The sequence below is a fragment of the Vulpes lagopus genome, chromosome 10, assembly GCF_018345385.1.
Source record: "Vulpes lagopus strain Blue_001 chromosome 10, ASM1834538v1, whole genome shotgun sequence".
Taxonomy (NCBI): Eukaryota; Metazoa; Chordata; class Mammalia; order Carnivora; family Canidae; genus Vulpes; species Vulpes lagopus.
The window spans coordinates 47,380,264-47,397,919 of NC_054833.1; the positions used below are offsets into that span (position 1 = coordinate 47,380,264).

At 41.9% G+C, this 17,656-nt stretch overlaps 1 protein-coding gene across 6 annotated transcripts in view; it reads right to left on the reverse strand.

The window, feature by feature from the left end:
- Positions 1–17,656, reverse strand: part of DIXDC1 (DIX domain containing 1) — a 71,135-nt gene that overhangs the window by 8,385 nt on the left and 45,094 nt on the right. For all 6 annotated transcript variants that reach the window (XM_041770531.1, XM_041770533.1, XM_041770530.1 and 3 more), the window contains 11 exons: positions 17,153–17,301; positions 14,059–14,148; positions 12,645–12,698; positions 11,049–11,099; positions 8,487–8,591; positions 8,023–8,076; positions 7,259–7,351; positions 7,106–7,177; positions 6,046–6,135; positions 5,354–5,515; positions 4,803–4,869 (listed from right to left, as the gene is read on the reverse strand). In XM_041770531.1, coding sequence (XP_041626465.1) covers positions 4,803–4,869; positions 5,354–5,515; positions 6,046–6,135; positions 7,106–7,177; positions 7,259–7,351; positions 8,023–8,076; positions 8,487–8,591; positions 11,049–11,099; positions 12,645–12,698; positions 14,059–14,148; positions 17,153–17,301 — 987 coding nt within the window. The remainder of the gene's footprint in view (positions 1–4,802; positions 4,870–5,353; positions 5,516–6,045; positions 6,136–7,105; positions 7,178–7,258; positions 7,352–8,022; positions 8,077–8,486; positions 8,592–11,048; positions 11,100–12,644; positions 12,699–14,058; positions 14,149–17,152; positions 17,302–17,656) is intronic.

Genomic DNA, 17,656 nt, shown 5'->3' on the forward strand with positions numbered 1-17,656 from the left:
TTCTTTTTTCCTTTTTCCTTCCCCCTAGCCAAAATGGGTCTTCACCTTTGCCTGGGACAGGGAGGGAGGGGAAAACAGGATTTGCTGCCCTTTCCTAAAGGCTCAAGGCTTTTGTTCCTCAAGGAAGAATGCTTAGTGCTTTTCCTGCAGTGGCAGCTGGTCCCCATCTCTGGGTCTCCACCACCAAGAGAGGTTTCCTCTAGACTCTGTTCCTACTACCAGTATTTTTCATAAGCACATGATGGAGGTCCATAAAGAGCCAGCAAGTGGATGCAAACTCCTCTTGCATTTGTGGCCCTCAGGATTCCTATACTCTCTGCTTAGCCTTGAGCAATTAATTACAATCCTAGCTGAATTCTTCCCTGTTTGTATGGTGGCACCATCTTTCTCCCGTGCTCCGCCACAATCTTGCATGCATGCATGCATGCATCCAATCTCTCCTTGGAGCCACCTGTTTGTATTCTGGTGGGTTGGACACCCTCATCTCTCTAATGAGTTCAAGAAAATTATTTTATTTTTTCAATAGAGGTAAAATTCACATCACACAAAACTCACCATTTTAACCAGGTAAAGTGTACAATTCAGTGGCATTTAGTACATTTAGTGTTATGTCACTATAACTATCTAGTTCTAGAACATCTTATTATCCCAAAAGGAAATCTCATACCCATTAAGCAGTCACTCCTTTCTAATCTTGGTATCTGTCGAATGTAATGTCCCCTACCCATTGTCTCTATGGATTTGCCTATTCTGAACATTCCACATGAAAGGATTCATCCAACTTACACCCTTTTGTGTCTGGCATCACTCACTTAACATTACCAAGGTTCATCTCCATTGTAGCACGTATCAATACTTGGTTCCTTTTTGTGGCTGAATGATATTCCACCGGATGCATATGTCAGAATTTGTATCAACAACATTCATTAGGTGATGAACATTTGGGCTGTTTCTGCCTTTCAGCTATCGTGAATAATGCTATGTACATGTATGTACAAGATTTTTGTTGTTGTTGTTATTTTTGGATAACTGTTTTTAATTCTTTTGAGTATTTAACTAGGAAGGAAACTGCTGGATCACATAGTAATTCTATATTTAAGTTTTTGAGGAACCATAAAACTGTTTTCCACAACAGCTATACTATTTTATATCTCCACCAGCAATGTTACAAGAGCTCCAGTTTCTCCACATCCTCAACACTTACTTTCCATTCCTTTGGAACCACCTAGTGGGCATGAAGTGGTATCTCACTATGGTTTTGACATACATCTTTTCATGTGCGGATTAGCCATTTGTTTATCCTTGGAGAAATGTCTATTCAATTCCTTTGCCCTTTTGCTGTTGGATTCCTTGGTCTTCTGTTGTCAGTCTATAAGAGTTCTTTATGTATTCCTAATCCTAGACCCTTATCAGGTATACGATTTTCAAGTATTTTCTCCTATTCTGTTTGTCTTTTCACTTTCTTGATAGTGTCCTTTGATGCAAAAATGTTTTTAATTTTGATGAAGTCCCAATTTCCCTATTTTCTTTTGTTGCTCACACTTTGTTGTTTTGTTTTTCTTTTGATGCTGAGAATCCAAGGTCATGAATATTTTCCCTGTGTTTTCTTCTAAGAGATTTATACCTTTAGCTCTTATATTTACATCAGTGATTTATTTTTAATAAAATAAATGGTGTGAGGTACATGGTGTGAGGTACATGGTGTGAGGTAAGGGCCTATCTCTATCTTTTGCATGTGGATATCCAGTTGTCCAGCACTATCTGTTGAAGAGACTACTTGCTGGTCAAATGACTACAGATGTATAGGTTTTATCTGAACTTTCCATTCTATTCCAGTAATCTACTGTATTACTTTTAAAGGTTTTTTTTAAAAAGATTTTATTTTTATGTATTTGAGAGAGAGTGAGAGCAAGAGAGTGTGAGGAGCAGGGGCAGAGCCGAGGGAGAGGGAGAGGCAGACTCCCCACTGAGCAGAGAGCCAATCCCAGGACCCTGACATCATGACCTGAGCCAAAGGCAGATGCTTAACAGACTGAGTCACTCGGGTGCCTACTGTATTACTTTTAAAATCTGAAATAATAAATACTGTTTTCCCTTAAGAGTAAAAGGCAAGAAAAGAAGTAGATTCAGAAAGATTACTCTTTCAGGAGATTTGGCTGTGATGAAAAGTAGAAAGACAGGGCATAGCCAGAGGGGAATAACTGGAAGTTATTTTGAGGCTATTAACATTTGCCTTGCACCTATCCTATGCCAAACACTATAACATATTATTTGCATATAATATTTCACTTAATGCTCATAATCCTTCAAAATTATCTCCATTTCATGAACAAGGAAACTAAAATTCACTGATATTAACAGCCTTGCTCATGATCATACACTCTGCTGAGAGCCAAAACTGCACCTCAGATCTGTTTGATTTCATACTACATATTTTCCCTTATTTCGTGTCCAGTTTTAGACACAAAGTTTGAAGTACCTTTCTACCTACAAGGAGATATCTAGCTGTTATTCAGAAATAGAGCCCTGAAGCTCAGAAAAGGGCTGGGGTTAGAGATTAAAGTTTAAAAATAATCAGCACATAGGAGTAGTTTAAGCTGTGGGAGTGGAAGGGATCACCTGAAGAAAATATGAAAAGGCCAGGTCTAGATCCCCATGGATCTCAGGACACATCAACATTCAAGGGTTCGACGGAGAAGAGAAGGAGAATGTGTCTAGTTCACTAGACTCTCGATAAATATTTGTTGAATGAATAACTGGTTGGTACTCAAGTTAAAGAGGAAGAATGTATACAGAAGGAAAGTTTGTAAGAGCAGTAAGTGCTTCTGAAAAGTCAATGGAAGACGAGTTTTGAAAAGTAACCACTTTGATTAAGGAACAAGAAAGTCAACAGTGATCCAACAAAAAGAACATGTGGATTAGATGAGTAACAGTCGGCTGGTAGCTAGAGTAGTGAATGCAAAGAAAGGAAGGAAAACGAACAAGTATAGACTATTCTTTCAATGTCTGATGCAGGGGAATGAGAGAGAAGAGTCAGTAGGTAGAGGGCTAGCGAGTTACACAAGTTTTTGTTTTCAGAGAAGAGACCTTGTATATCATTTGTGAATTTACAAGCAGCAATGAATTTATTTGCAGTATTCGGGATAAGTACTGCAAATACACAAAAGTGAGGAATTTATTAGATTTTTAAAGAAGAATTTCCAAATATTTAGACTTACCTATATTGGCAGTTTATATTAACCTAAAGAAAGTACTAAAGGGGATGGCAATAAAATAAAAAGCCTCTCGAGAAAACAGAAGTAACTATTTCAAAACAATGCTAGAAAAAGAAATTGAAACTAATTCTGGTACTAATATAATTTGTTTTGTTCCCAGTGTAAATCCCTCATTCAAGAAGAAAAGGTATCTGGTGACATATATATTATTTTATTTACCCTGCAAAAAAACATTTTACCTTTCAAATTGTGCCAATATCTTAAGTATCTTACTTTAGGTTTTTTTTTTTTTTTTAAGATTTTATTTATTTGACAGAGACAGTGCTTGCTTTGGCAGCACTAATATAACAAATTATATTAGTTTTGAAATAGTCACTTCTGTTTTCTCGAGAGCCTTTTTATTTTATTGCCATCCCCTTTAGTACTTTCTTTAGGTTAATATAAACTGCCAATGTAGGTAAGTCTAAATATTTGGAAGTATACTAAAATATTTGACAGAGTGAGAACAAGCAGGAGTGGGTACAGAGGGAAAAGCAGGCTCTCTGCTGAGCAGGGAGCCTGACACAGGACTCAGTCCCAGGGCCCCGGATCATGACCCCCAAAGGCAGATGCTTAACCAACGAGCCACCCAGGCACCCCTAGGTTTTGTTTATTAATGTAGTTTTCAAAACTCTATAAAACGTGTTACAGTCAGCTTTTTACTATTTGTTTTTTTTCTAGATTACTATGTACTTTTAGATTAGGACTGGGTAAACTATAAAAGATGAGAAAATGTGAACATTATTAAAGCAAAAGATAACACACACAATAAAAGAGAAATTACCAGGCAGGGTAGTAAGTTTCCAGCATGTTTGAAGGAACAGGGAAAGAAATTAAAGGAGAGGTCACAGAACAAGTTAAATGACTTCTTAGGTGTGGCCACTAGGAGGTGCAAATCTTTCTCAGGACTCAAACTGATGGGATCCCTGGGTGGCGCAGCGGTTTGGCGCCTGCCTTTGGCCCAGGGCGTGATCCTGGAGACCCAGAATCGAATCCCACATCGGGCTCCCGGTGCATGGAGCCTGCTTCTCCTTCTGCCTATGTCTCTGCCTCTCTCTCTCTCTCTGTGACTATCATAAATAAATAAAAATTAAAAAAAAAAAAAAAAAAAAAAAGGACTCAAACTGAAAAAGACCTCAGCAACAGCTTTTAAGGAAAATCCCCTAAGAATTAAACTTGCCATTAGGAAGAACTGGAAATTTTCTGTGCTTTTTGCGGCTGCAGGATGGTTTGTGTGTGTTTTTGTTGTTTTATATTTTTCTGTGGTTAGTGTAAACGTTTTGATACTGTATATTTTCCAAAGATATTTTAGCTTGAGTCCGCAACATCCTGCATGTGGTTAAATGTGTACTTGCAGTGATGGTGGTGATGACGACCGTATGTGTTGTCATAGTCCTAGAAGTAACTTGATTTAAATATTAACTAGAGAAACAACAGAGTGAAGCACCACAAGAAAAATTTTACTCTCAAAATGTCAGTACCAAGAAAAATACTAAATCTCTGATCTAATATGCTAGGAGTCCTTACTGAGCAATAATGAGTACTTACTTGAATTAGGGGGCCAGGACTCCCGGTATTCACTACCTGCTTGACTTCTGGGTGACTTGCCCCGAACCTGAGGAGCCACACAAAAATGCTCAGTTAGGATCAGCAGGAGAATTTATCCGAGAAATTTAAATCATAAAAGTATACCTGAAATACATACTTTTCTACCACATCTTCCACAGTATATAAAGCTAAACAATTTATCCTAACAATAATGATGTCCATTCATAAAAGGCTTTCTATTTTCCAGTGCATTTTCCCATATATTTCCACATCTGATGTCAAGCTCATTCAGGGGAGAAGGGGAAGCAGAATAAGCAATAAAGAGAGACCCTGTGTGGTCAAGAACCACAATTTCTGTGGAGCAAGAGTTATCACGAACTCTCATCCTGATGAAGAGTTAGCTCCACTTAGAGGAAAACCAAAGAGAAAGGCAACCACAACCTTCCACAGGGTCTTCCCATCTTTTAGCATGGCCTTCATCTAAACTAAACTTGATAAAACTAAGTTCTTTGGGTGCTTGCCTAAGAGAAACAACACAGGAAGAGGATTACCCTTCTGTCTTGTTTCTTCTGGGTCTCCATGGCATGCAAGCGCTCCATCAGGCTGGAGATGCCCTGCTCCAGGCTGTCGATGGTGTGGTGCTGAGGGTCGTGGCCACTGAAGCTGTTGCGGAGGCTGCGGAGTGCATCGCGAACAAGCTGCAGATCACTGGTCTGTGGGCAGAAAGGAGGTGCTGCTGACCTGGCGCAGTGCCCCACTGTTAACCACATCCCAAGTGCTGGCCTTATGATGGTACAGGATAGAGATTCCCAGGATTGGTCTTTTCTTTTAGATTTTATTCATTTATTCATGAGAGACATACAGAGAGAGGCAGAGACGTAGGCAGAGGGAAAAGCAGACTCCCTGTAGGGAGCCCAATGTGGGACTCAATCCCAGGACCCGGGGATCATTACCTGAGTCAAAGGCAGACACTCAACCACTGAGCACCCCAAGCATCCCCAGTCTTTTATTTTCAAGGGAGGAGGTATGAGTGATAAGAAATCTTCCTTCACAGAAGTGGGCCTACTGTTTGCCCACTAATTATTAATTTTGGATAGCAAGTGCTTCACATCTTTACATGCTCAACAGAAATGCAAGAACTAGGAAACTGGGGTTCAAAAGGCCTGGGGCACTGGCAGTGGCTAGGCTCCTCTTCTGGTTTTAGCTGGAAGTGGAGGTCTGCATGCAAATCCTAAGAACCTACCCCTTTGTGAGTGATTGAAGCAGCTCCTTTTCCTGCCACTGGAAGGAGAAAACCATTGCTTTGAGAGTTGTGACTGTTGTAGTTGGTCACCTATAGCAGCAAGAAGTGATGCTTGTTATAAGGGAGAATTCCAAATCAACATGTCGTGTCTTCTTTTTCTTTTTTTTTTTTTAAATTTATTTTTATTTATTTATGATAGTCACACAGAGAGAGATGAGAGAGAGGCAGAGAGAGAAGCAGGCTCCATGCACCGGGAGCCCGACGTGGGACTCGATCCCCGGTCTCCAGGATCGCGCCCTGGGCCAAAGGCAGGCGCCAAACCGCTGCGCCACCCAGGGATCCCTGTCTTATTTTTCTTATTTATACTTATCACTTCCTGACATAGTATGTCACTATGTATTTGTTCATGCCTCTCTCAATTAAATTGTAAGCCTCATGAGTATAAAGACTTTTTTTCTCCTTTTGTTCATCGTTGTAACCCCAGGACTTGATACATGGTTGGCACTGTTGAATAAAAAATGAGCAAAACGGAAGCCTCAGCCTGGAGACCCCCAACCCAGCCTCAGCCTGGCCACTAGAGGGTCTGAGAATGCTGCTCTAGCAGCTCCTGACTTCGCTCCAGTAAGAAAAAAATAAGAATCAGGAGTAATATTTTGTGAGCCTGACTCTGAGCCAAATGGATCTACCAAGACTGTCCATTTTCCAGATGGGTCATTTTTTTTTTTTCAGATGAGTCTTCTTTTTTTTTCTCCCAATAAGTCTTATTTCTAAGGCTCAGAAGTTAAGCAAATTGAGGTCACATAATGGTAAAAAGTATATGAAAAACTGGAATATCAAACCAGATTTTCCTTGCCTGGAACCTGCACTCTTTTTTTAAGTTTTCTTTATTTAAATAAACTCTACACCCCACATGGGGCTCGAACCCAAGACCCTGAGATCAAGAGGCACATATTCTTCTAACTAAGCCAGCCAGGCCCTGGAATCTGTACTCTTAACCCCCTCATCAAGTAGCCTCTGCGACCCCGCAGATATGGGAGAGGGACCCCAAGTTGTAAGTTACCTCATCAGCCTCTCTTTTCATACAGTGAGCCAACAGGACATCTTTCTGTTCTAACTCCCGCTCAAGATCCACCTGCAAATATAAGACACTATATCAGAAAAGGAGGTCTTCAGGCTGGAGGGGCAGGAAGCCAGTGGGTGACTATTTTCCCACCTGCTGGTAACTGGCCTCAGAGAGTTTCCGGAGTGCTTCCTCCAGCTTGACCTGGTGCTGCTGAAGGAGGCGCTCCTTCTGCCCCAGCTCTTTCTGCAACAGAGACCAAGCTTTCAGATGTGTGGCAGAGCCAAGCACACTAAGCAGCAGTTCACCATGGGCCATGCAAGTTCCAATTGAGCAAAGGAGAGCCTCCGGGGGAACAGTCCTTTCCTCAAGCCACACTGGAAGCCATTATACACCATAGTAATCTCACACAGTACAAAGGATCCTTGGAAAAGTAAGGAGGAAGGGAACTACCTTTTGTAGGAGGATCACTATATACCATGCATGCTAGATAGAAAGAAAGGTTGAGACTGAAGTTTCCAGACAACTAGTTCTATGCTCCTACTCTTAGATTTGCTATCTGTTCTTCAGGGTGACTGAATCAAGGGAACAAAGATTTCCTTGCAGAAAGCAGCCATGAGAACAGAGTACTTAAGATCTCTTTGAACAACAGCAACAATCGACTGTTCGGAAAAGGTCAAATGGAAATCATCTGCAAACTGATAAACATTCTTTTTTTAATAATTTTTTTAAAGATTTATTTATTTATTCAGAGAGAGAGAGAGAGAGAGAGATAAAGGCAGAGACACAGGCAGAGGGAGAAGCAGGCTCCATGCAGGAAGCCCAATGTGGGACTCGATCCCTGGTCTCCAGGATCACACCCCAGGCTACAGGAGGCACCAAACCGCTGCACCACCGGGGCTGCCCAACATTCTTACCTTATATTCTCCCAAGAGGCGGTTCCTCTCATCTAGCTTCCTCTGTAAGTCCACCTGCAAGAAGGAAGAGAAAGAATTAACTGGCACAGAAGTGTCATCTGCCTACCCTAGTAGAAGACCAGCTACTCAGTAGCCAGAGCTGATGTTGGCCATGAGAGGACACAGCACAGAGATGGCACAGTCATGGTGAAGACAGCTGCTCTGTGGCTGCTCTCCATGTCTTTAGTAAGATAAACTATCAAACCACAGTTCTGCCTCTGTCTCAGTGTCCTCAAAGTTGAAGGCTCAAGGCCAGTGTGGTATGGGCTTTCAGCCAGAAGCAGAGATGACTCTAACAGGACGTAGAAGTAATTGCAGACACCAAGGGCTGGCATCTCAGAAATAAGGTCAGAGAGATAAGGCCGGCAGATCTAACAGGTAGTTCCTGGGGCTTAACGAAGGCAGAGTTCATTCACGTAGCTCACATTCTGGTTGTGCAGTTCATCTTTGTCCATGTTTGCTCTCAGCAGTTCTTGTTTGAGCTGAAGAACAGATGTGTCCTGCTGCGTTAACCTCTGCTGCAAGGCATCCTGGGGAAAATGCACACTCGTTAACCAATTAGCCAGTTATTACTGAAAGTTTTAAACCCCTTGCTGCAACATCCAGCATTAGTTCGGGCAGACTGGGAGACAAAGAGAGTACAAGGAGCAGGGACTTTTCCGTCCCCTCCAGGATTCTAGCAGTTAAAGGACAGTCCTACCCATCGTCCTACACCTAGCTGACTGTAACCTGATTTTTCCTCCACCTTTTCCTCACCCCTCTCCTCCACTGAATTCCTGACAGCATGATGCTCTAGAGAATCAGTGGCCTTTGGGATCCAATAGACCCAGATTCAAATTACAAGTCTACACTTACCTTGATGACACTGACCACAGACAATGTTCTCTCCTTCCTCCCACCCTGGCTTTTTCATCTGTATTCTGGGCATATAAATACTGAATCTAGATGAGCTCTTTATCCTCCTCCTTCTCTGCCAAATCCCCATCTGCTAGAGAGCCAGGCCCTAGAGCTGCCTGCTACTCTGTTGATATAGAATCCCTGGAATCACTCCCACTTTCAGAGCACTGCTCCTGCCCTCCTCCCATTGCCTTCCAATGTCTTGTCTGGATCAGGACCTGGATTGTATTTCCATTCTTAGAACTCTTCTTGGGGGTCGCCTGGGTGGCTCAGTGGCGGAGTGCCTGCCTTTGGCTCAGGGCGTGATCCCAGGTCCAGGGATTGAGTCCCATAATCGGCTCCCTGTGAGGAACCTGCTTCTCCCTCTTTCTGTGTCTCTCATGAATAAATAAATAAAATATTAAAAAAAAAAACCAACCTCTTCTTGGGCTGATGGGTTTCCTTCCCAGTATCCTACAATCTTACCAGCTTTAGAGAATCTTTCTCAGCTTGGACCCTCTTGGTTCCTACCATGAGGAAGAACTGTGGGTTGTACACACTTAAAGGAGTCATCTATAACACATTTCTCCAACCATGGCAACCTCAAATGGAAATAATGGATTGGAACTGCACTGCAGTGTATTTGCCCTGACTCTTCTCTCTTTACAGACTGCAAAGAAACAGTGCGGCTCTGGCGAAATTGAGAGCCCATTCTTAAGTATGCTGTCAGCCACGACACTACATGGCAAAGGCCATCCAAGATGCCCCTGGCGTCAGCAGTTCAGAAGAACTTTTCCCAAAGTGTTAGTAAGTGTTGCATGGGAAAAAAGGTACTTCTGTAGTTAATAATTCCAAACTTTTTTTTAGGCCAATCTTTTTATGGCAGACTTTCTTATTAGGTTCTTTGTATGGTGTTACTCACTGGGACTTTTCCGGCCTACAGGGCATTTCTCAAACTTACTTGAGCATACTTGTTTTCCGAAGTATCCCAAAGGATTAAGGCTACAAAATATACTCTGACAAAAGCTGCTGAGCTACCCTCCAGTCTAGCCCATGAATGGGAGTGTGGGGAAGAGGGGGAAAAGCAGTAGCTTAAGAACATCCTTCCAGGCTTCTAGGTGTTTATTCAGCAGATACAATCCCACTTGTGTGAAACAACATATATTCCAGGCTGTTTGCTAGATCACTGTTTGTGTTAGCAAAAGACTGGGAATAACCTAAAAGACCATCAGTAGGAACTGATTATCATATAAACATACACTGGCATACTGTGCAGCCATATAAAAAGATCTAGAAAGGTCTTTATGTACTGAAATAAAATAATCTCCAGGATATGCTACTAAGTGAAAAAAGGAGCAACGTGTCAAGCTGCATATATACATAGTATAGTACACTATCATTGGGGAAAAATTATATACATACGTGTTTATTGATAACTGATCAGTTGGGACGCCTGGGTGTCACAGCAGTTAAGTGTGTCTGCCTTCGGCTCAGGGAGTGATCCTGGAGTACCAGGATCAAGTCCCACATCAGGCTCCTTGCATGGAGCCTGCTTCTCCCTCTGCCTATGTTTCTGCCTCTCTCTTTCTGTGTCTCTCATGAATAAATAAATAAAATCTTAGAAAAAAATGACTGTTAAGTTGCCTCAAAGAAAGAGAACTAGGTGACTGAGCAGGGAAGTGGGCAAGGCTGAAAGACAGACTCTTCAAGGATTATATTTTTACACCTTCTTCACTTCAAGCCATTTAATATTATTAACTCCTCAAAAATGGAGTAAATTACAATGTTTAAGAGGACATTCTTTAGAACGGAAGAAAACTAAAAAATTGTTTGTTTTTACACATAAAAACCACCAGGGTGACACGGAGGGAAGCGACAGCACTCTGAGTCATAACCACCAGAAATAAGTCTCAGCAAAACACAGGTATTTTCCTCAACATGTCACAATTCCCATCCACAAAACACTTTCTAATATCACACAGCCTGTTCACAGCTCCAGCAAATATATACAAGACCCCAGGCCCAACTAGCCTCCTACCACCCACGCTTAGCAGTGTAGACAGCTTTACCATGTGGAGTTTATTTAAGGGGTTAAATGTCTTCCTTTTTACCTTTATCCCCTGTAAGTTTCTGGCTTCTTGTTTACATTTCAGTAGCTCCTTCTGCAAACCAAATATAGTTAGATCAGATGGTTGCGTCTGGGTTGCTTCAGAAGCATTACCTCATTCTGTCAGTAAGAACACAAAACTCAGATAACCATTCCATGAAAACTTAACCCTGAGGCAGAGAGCAGGTCTGGTCCAGTAAACTGTAAAGCCTGACTCACAGAGACAGACACAAGATCCATCCCATTCTTCCCTATGCTACCCAGGCTCAAATGCAGGTAGAGAAGAGTCTTGCCAAGGAAGAAGATACCCACATTCCCACAGACTCTTATTCCTACATTTAGCATGCTTCCCTGACAGGAAAACTTAATCATAAAAATCTAAGACTCCCTTACTGAAACATACAATCATATCTTAATATGCCTACCCCCAATTTCATTTGTTCAGCAAAGGGTTAGAGTGCTTCAGATTCTCCAAGTGGGCATTATTCTTTATAAACCAAACAAAAACACATTTAGTCCAATAATGAAATACTAATTACCCATCCCTTATAATAGATTAAATATATGTATATACTTGTCACTAGGAAAGATTTTAGGAGAGGAACATCCATACCCCAGACCCTGCTCTCTCTTCTTTTCCTACTGCATCACATCAAGAGTTTGGAATTAACATATCTAAAATGGGGATTCTTCACATGGGCTCCACAGATGAGCTCCAAAGTTACTCTATTAAAAATTCAAGTCAGGGAGTGTGTATGCACGCACCCATGCATATTCCTGGGGAGGCAGTTAATGGCATTAGTCATATATCTATGACTCCAAAAAAGTCAAAACCCACTGAACTATGAGCATTCTGGGAAGAAATCATTATAAAAGACCATAGTGGACTGTAGTTAATAAAATGCATCGTGTATTTGAAAGTTGATGAGATGGTAAATGTTAAAAGTTCTCATTAAAAGAAAAAAATGTGGAATTATGTGTGGTGATAGATGTTAGCTAGACTTATAGTGGTGATCATTTCATAACATATACATATATCAAATCAATATGTTGTATACCTGAAAGCAATATATTATAAATTATAGAAAATTATTTTAAAAAGATCATACTAGGGGCAACTAGGTGGCTCAGTTGGCTAAGCAACTGCCTTTGACTCAGGTCATGATCCCGGGGTCCTAGGATTGAGCTCCCTGTTCAGTGGGGAGCCTGCCTTTCCCTTGCCCACTGCCCCTCCCCCACCTCATGCTCTCTTATTCACACACATTCTTTCTCAAATGAATAAACAAAAAAACCCCAAAAACAAATAAAAATTAAAAATACCATATCATATTAGACACATTTTTAATTTAAAATGAAAGATTATAAAATATTTAAAACATAAAGGTAGAACCAGTGACATAAATACCTATTATTCACCCCCAAGACTGAAAAGACATTACCTTTTTGCCATATTCAGGACATGTCTCTCTTTTTCAAATTCAAGAAATAAAACAGACACAGCTGAAGTCCCAAATCTGTATCCCTTCCCTATACCCATTACCATTTTGATGGTGTGTAATAATTTTTTTTCAAAGGGAAAAAGCCACATGTTCTGACATACCTTTAGGTCCTGATTCTCCTCCATACTCTGATCCAGACGACTTTGGATTATAATCTAAATATAAGGCAAAAAGAGGTAGCTATGTAGCTAGGCCATGAAATTCAGAGGTCATTCATTCAATGAATATTTACTTAGCACCTTTTCAATGCTAGCCCTGTGCTATGAGGACAGAGAAGATGAAGAAGCAGTTCCTCTCCTCTGGTGGAAGCACACACACAGGGCAATGCCAGGAAAAGACCATGGATGAAGTTTAGATAAGTGTGTGTGTATAGGGGATGGGGAGTCGGGAGAAAAGGCAAAGGGATGATGAAATGAAGTTTGCCTTGGAGGTAAATTATTGTTGCTATTCTTTTTAAAAGATTTTACTTACTTATTCATGAGAGACAGGCAGAGAGAGAGAGAGAGAGAGAGAGAGAGAGAGAAAGGCAGAGACACAGGCAGAGGGAGAAGCAGGCTCCATGCAGGGAGCCTGATGTGGGACTCAATCTGGAGACTCCAGGATCATGCTCTGAGCCGAAGGCAGACACTTAACTGCTGAACCACCCAGGTGTCCTGCTATTTTATAGAAATGAATTGGAGGAGGACAGGAGAGGAATCAGGAAAACCAGCTGGAAGGCTGCTAGAATGTTGGAAGGAGGCCAGAATTAAGGTAGAAGCTGTAAGAATGGAGAGAAATGGATGGAAATATTTAAAGAGTGAACTGACAGAGCTGGGTGACCAACTGGATACAGAGGGAAAGGCCAGAAGGATTGGAGGATGATATTCAGATGTCTGTTTTGGGCATCTGGGTGGATGGAGAGCGATCAGAAACAGAATCCAAAGGGACAAGTAGTTTTGGAGTTGGGGAGACAAAAACTGTTTACTCTAGGACTCACTGAACTGAGATGCTTATGGGACATATAAGAGGAGGTGATCAGCAGAGGGTTACATGCTGCACATACAAATCTACTTCACAGAGAGGGCTGAGCTAGAAATCAGTATTTGGTAAGCCACACTGGGTCAGGCGGGAAGTGAGCGAAGTGGAGGCAGATAATGCTGCTCAGGTGAGTGTATAAGACAGCAGGGGCCCTGGGGGGAACTATGAGGAACACCAGCATTTCAGGCACAGGCAGTAAAAGAGAGGGAACCTGAATGTAAACTCTGTGAGGCTGGGGTCTTAGGTCTTCTGTGTCATCGTCGTATCTCCAGCACCCTGAAACCGTGCCTGTACACAGTCAGCACTCACTAACTATTTGTTGATGAATGAGGGAGGGAAGATGGAAGGAAAAGTAGTCAAAAACATATGAGGAAAATCAGGAGGGTTGGAGTCAGGGAAGAGAACATTTCTAGGTGAGGACAATAGAGTCAAAAGCTAAAAGCAAACAAATACATAAACCAGATTATCTGGTGCCCAGTCACAAAAGAAGAAACTCACCAGTTGCTCCTCAGGATTGACTCCTGGTTCACAGAGGGCCAAGGGCCTCTCCTGTTCGTCTTCGGGTAAGGATCCATTGAGCAGTAAGGCCTGAATAACCACAAAAGCAGAAAAAAACCTGACAGAGTCCAGAGTTGAGCCTGGTGAGCTTATACCAATTTGAAATCACAACTGAGTTTCCTCTCAAAATCTCCTAATTTCTGGAGAAATTAGGTAATTTCTGGTCCTTAGATACCTCCAATTTTTCATGTTCGGTCTATCAGGAGTTCTTTTTGTCAGGCCCGTGCTTAGGACCCTTTCATCTCTCTGGATGCACCTAAATCCTCTGCTCTGAGGCTCCTTGGCCCCAGTAAATGCTCAAAAACCTAAAACTTTCTGCTCAGAAGTTACATTTCAAACCACAGCTGCTCAAACTAAATTCTACCAACTGGAAAGGGAACTAAAAGCAGTAAGAATTATCCTTCCTTAGAAAAGTTAATTATAATGAATTATTTAAAATACACTTGGGGTGCCTGGCTGGCTCAGACAGTAGAGCATGAGACTATTGATCTCAGGGTTGTGTACTGGAGCCCCATGTTAGGTGTACAGATTACTAAAAGGTAAAAAAAAAAAAAAAAAAAAAAAAAAAAAAACCTTAAAAAATACATTTAAAGCACTAACTTGGGTTTGTTGGATTTTTGTTAGTTTTAATAACTCTCCATTTTTACTCCCTTGGGCAACCTGTATCCTTTTTTTTTTTTTTTTTTTTTTACAAAATGCAGTACAGTACTGCAAGTATATTTTCTCTTCCTTATGATCTTAAAATTTTCTATTTTCTAGCTTACTTTAAGAACATGGTATATAATACATATAACAATCAAAATAAGTGTTAATTAACTGTTTATGTTATCAATAAAGCTTATGGTCAATAGTAAGCTATTAATAGTTAAGTTTTAGGGGCGCCAAAAGGTATACACAGATTTTTGACTGTGCGGAGAGAATTGGTGCCCCTAACCCCAATCCCTATCCCAGTTCTTCAAAGATCAACTGTACTCATAATCTGTAATCTTATTCCTAAAGAAGGCCCCAAAACTGTATTCTTCAGTACTCAAAAACTTGGAACTGCTCGTGCAGGTAGGTATTATGAGACCTATCAGCTCAGTGAAAGATTTAAGAGTGTGTCCCCAGTTTATATTTCAATTCTGTCTCAATTCAATCCAGGATTACAGAGGTTAAATTCTATTTCTTTCTCTCTCTCTCTCTTTTTTTTAACATTTTATTTATTTATTCATGAGACACACACACACACACACACACACACACAGAGAGAGAGAGAGAGGCAGAGACACAGACAGGGGAGAAGCAGGCTCCATGCAGGAAGCCTGATGTAGGACTCGATCTGGGACTCCAGGATCACAGCCTGAGCTGAGGGCAGGCACCAAACTGCTGAGCCACCCAGGGATGCTGGTATATAAAAACTGTTTAAAATCCAGCCACTGGCTGGTCTAACAAGCGCTAACTAATAATAAAATATTAGCAAATCAAATGAATTTGGTTGTCCCATGGAGTGTGACAAGAAGTATAAGAAGACAGGGCCACAGGGAGCTATGGAAGAGCAACCTCACAGAAATACTAACTCTAATGGCAAAGTGTCAGCAGCTCTAACTGAGGCATACTAATAAATCAGAAATTCTGGATGTGGCTTAGCAGGCAACACGCTCATCACTGAAAGAGTTAAGAAGCCCAGTGGATGCTGTGAGCCCCATTGTATTCTATAATGGAACTGAATTCTCATTGTGATCATGTGGCTATGAATTAAAACAACTGTTTGCAGGGAATATTAGGGTGCTGACTTTCTGCCTGTCAGATCTCTTCTTTTTCTGTCTAATCTGCCATCGGATTTCTTCCAGACTGAAAAATGCAAGGCAAACTGAAAGCCAAAACTGATGGGTATCTATGTTCATATAATGCAAATCATCCTGGGAAAAGACCTGGTTGGGTATAATCCCAAAGTCAGCGCACACACAAAACTCCATTAATTAAACCAGTCCTTAATGGAGTGGCAGATAAGAGATCTCAAAGGCAGACATTTAAAAAAAAAAAAAAAAAAACAAAGCAAACGGGGGAAAAATCAACAACTCTCCTTGGGAACATTTAGGCAGTAAACATTCCTGGAGCCCTTCTCAGCTCCTGGGGCATACATTATGCAAACTGTTTCTCCACAGTACCAATCCCCTTTTTTCTTTAGGAACCCTTTGTGTCCTCACCCTGCTGCTGGCTGGCTGGGAGCACGCCCTCCACCGCCAGCCCTCCACCGCCAGCCGGCTGCCAGAGCCACTCATATAATGTGGGCTTTGTTTACGTATCCATAAATATTTGACAATTCAGAAGCAGTGCAGCTCCCAGCACAAACAGAAAGGAATATTCCTAGGCAATTTCAGGGTCACCAGCACACTACAAGGGGGCTCTCCCAAACAGGGGCAGACACAAAGAGATGGGAGGATTGGGGTGGGGGGGGTCATTCAAGGTAGGAACCAAGTCAAGTGGGTCAATCGGCCTCTGGGGTAGAATTGCCCAGCTGGCACAAAGGTATAGAAAAGACTGAAGGGCTTTGTTGCTTAAGGGAAACCTCTGTTACCTGATCGTTATGGCTTGGCAGCCGCTTGCAAATACATCAGGACAGAGCTAAATCCCTTAGCTAGATTCAAATGGAGACCTGCAGGATTACTCTCATGCACTCTTCATGAGAGAATTCCAAGGGAAAAATCCCTGACTGTTCACAGTGCTGTTCTTTGGTGAGGCCCACAGTGCAGGTCAGGGGAGAGACCCACCTACAAGCCAAGAGCTGGAAAAAGGGTTTGGTAGGGGTCCAGAAGGGTCCCAGGCTCGCAGAAATCCCAACAGCTGTGCTGTCAACAAGAGCCCGTAGGCCCATTTAGAAGTAGGCACCCATGAAGAGTTTTCTGCTCTTTGAGGACTACTCCCCCTGTCTGAACTCCCCCATTCAACTCTGACCTCCTGTGAATCAGAACCAGTTTACTTTCAACTGATACTCAAGACCTAAAAATCATCATCAATGGGTGCACCAAGGATAAGCCACACGGGAAAGGGCTACCTGCAATCCAGATATCATTTTTTTTGCTTCCTCCATTTCTTTCTCTAAATGTTCTTGCTGTTCCAACAGCTGTTCTTCCCATGAGGTCTCCAGATAGGTTCCGGGGCTACCTGGTCGCCAGTCTCGGGAAAACGGAGAGTCTGTCTCTTCTAAGAAAGGAAAGGAGGGAGTATAGTTCATGTTGAAGAAAAGAGTTTCGAGCAGAAAGCGTCACCGTCCTCTGCCTTTCTCAGGTTGGGGTCACCTGCCTTCTGAACCTGTCCTCCTGGCACAAACAGGACTATCCACCAGGTGGGGCTGTGACACATAAAGAACTGGCTAGGAACTCCGCCTCCCTCCTGTTGGGGAAAGCGATGGAACCTTGAAGAAGTAATAAGATTCCCTCCTTGGGAATCTTGGTATGGGACACATAGACCCTATTCTTAATCCTCTGCAACTGGCATTCCCAAAGCTGCAATCTGCCAGGTACAAAGAGAGGAGCTAACTACCAGTTGCAATGAAAAC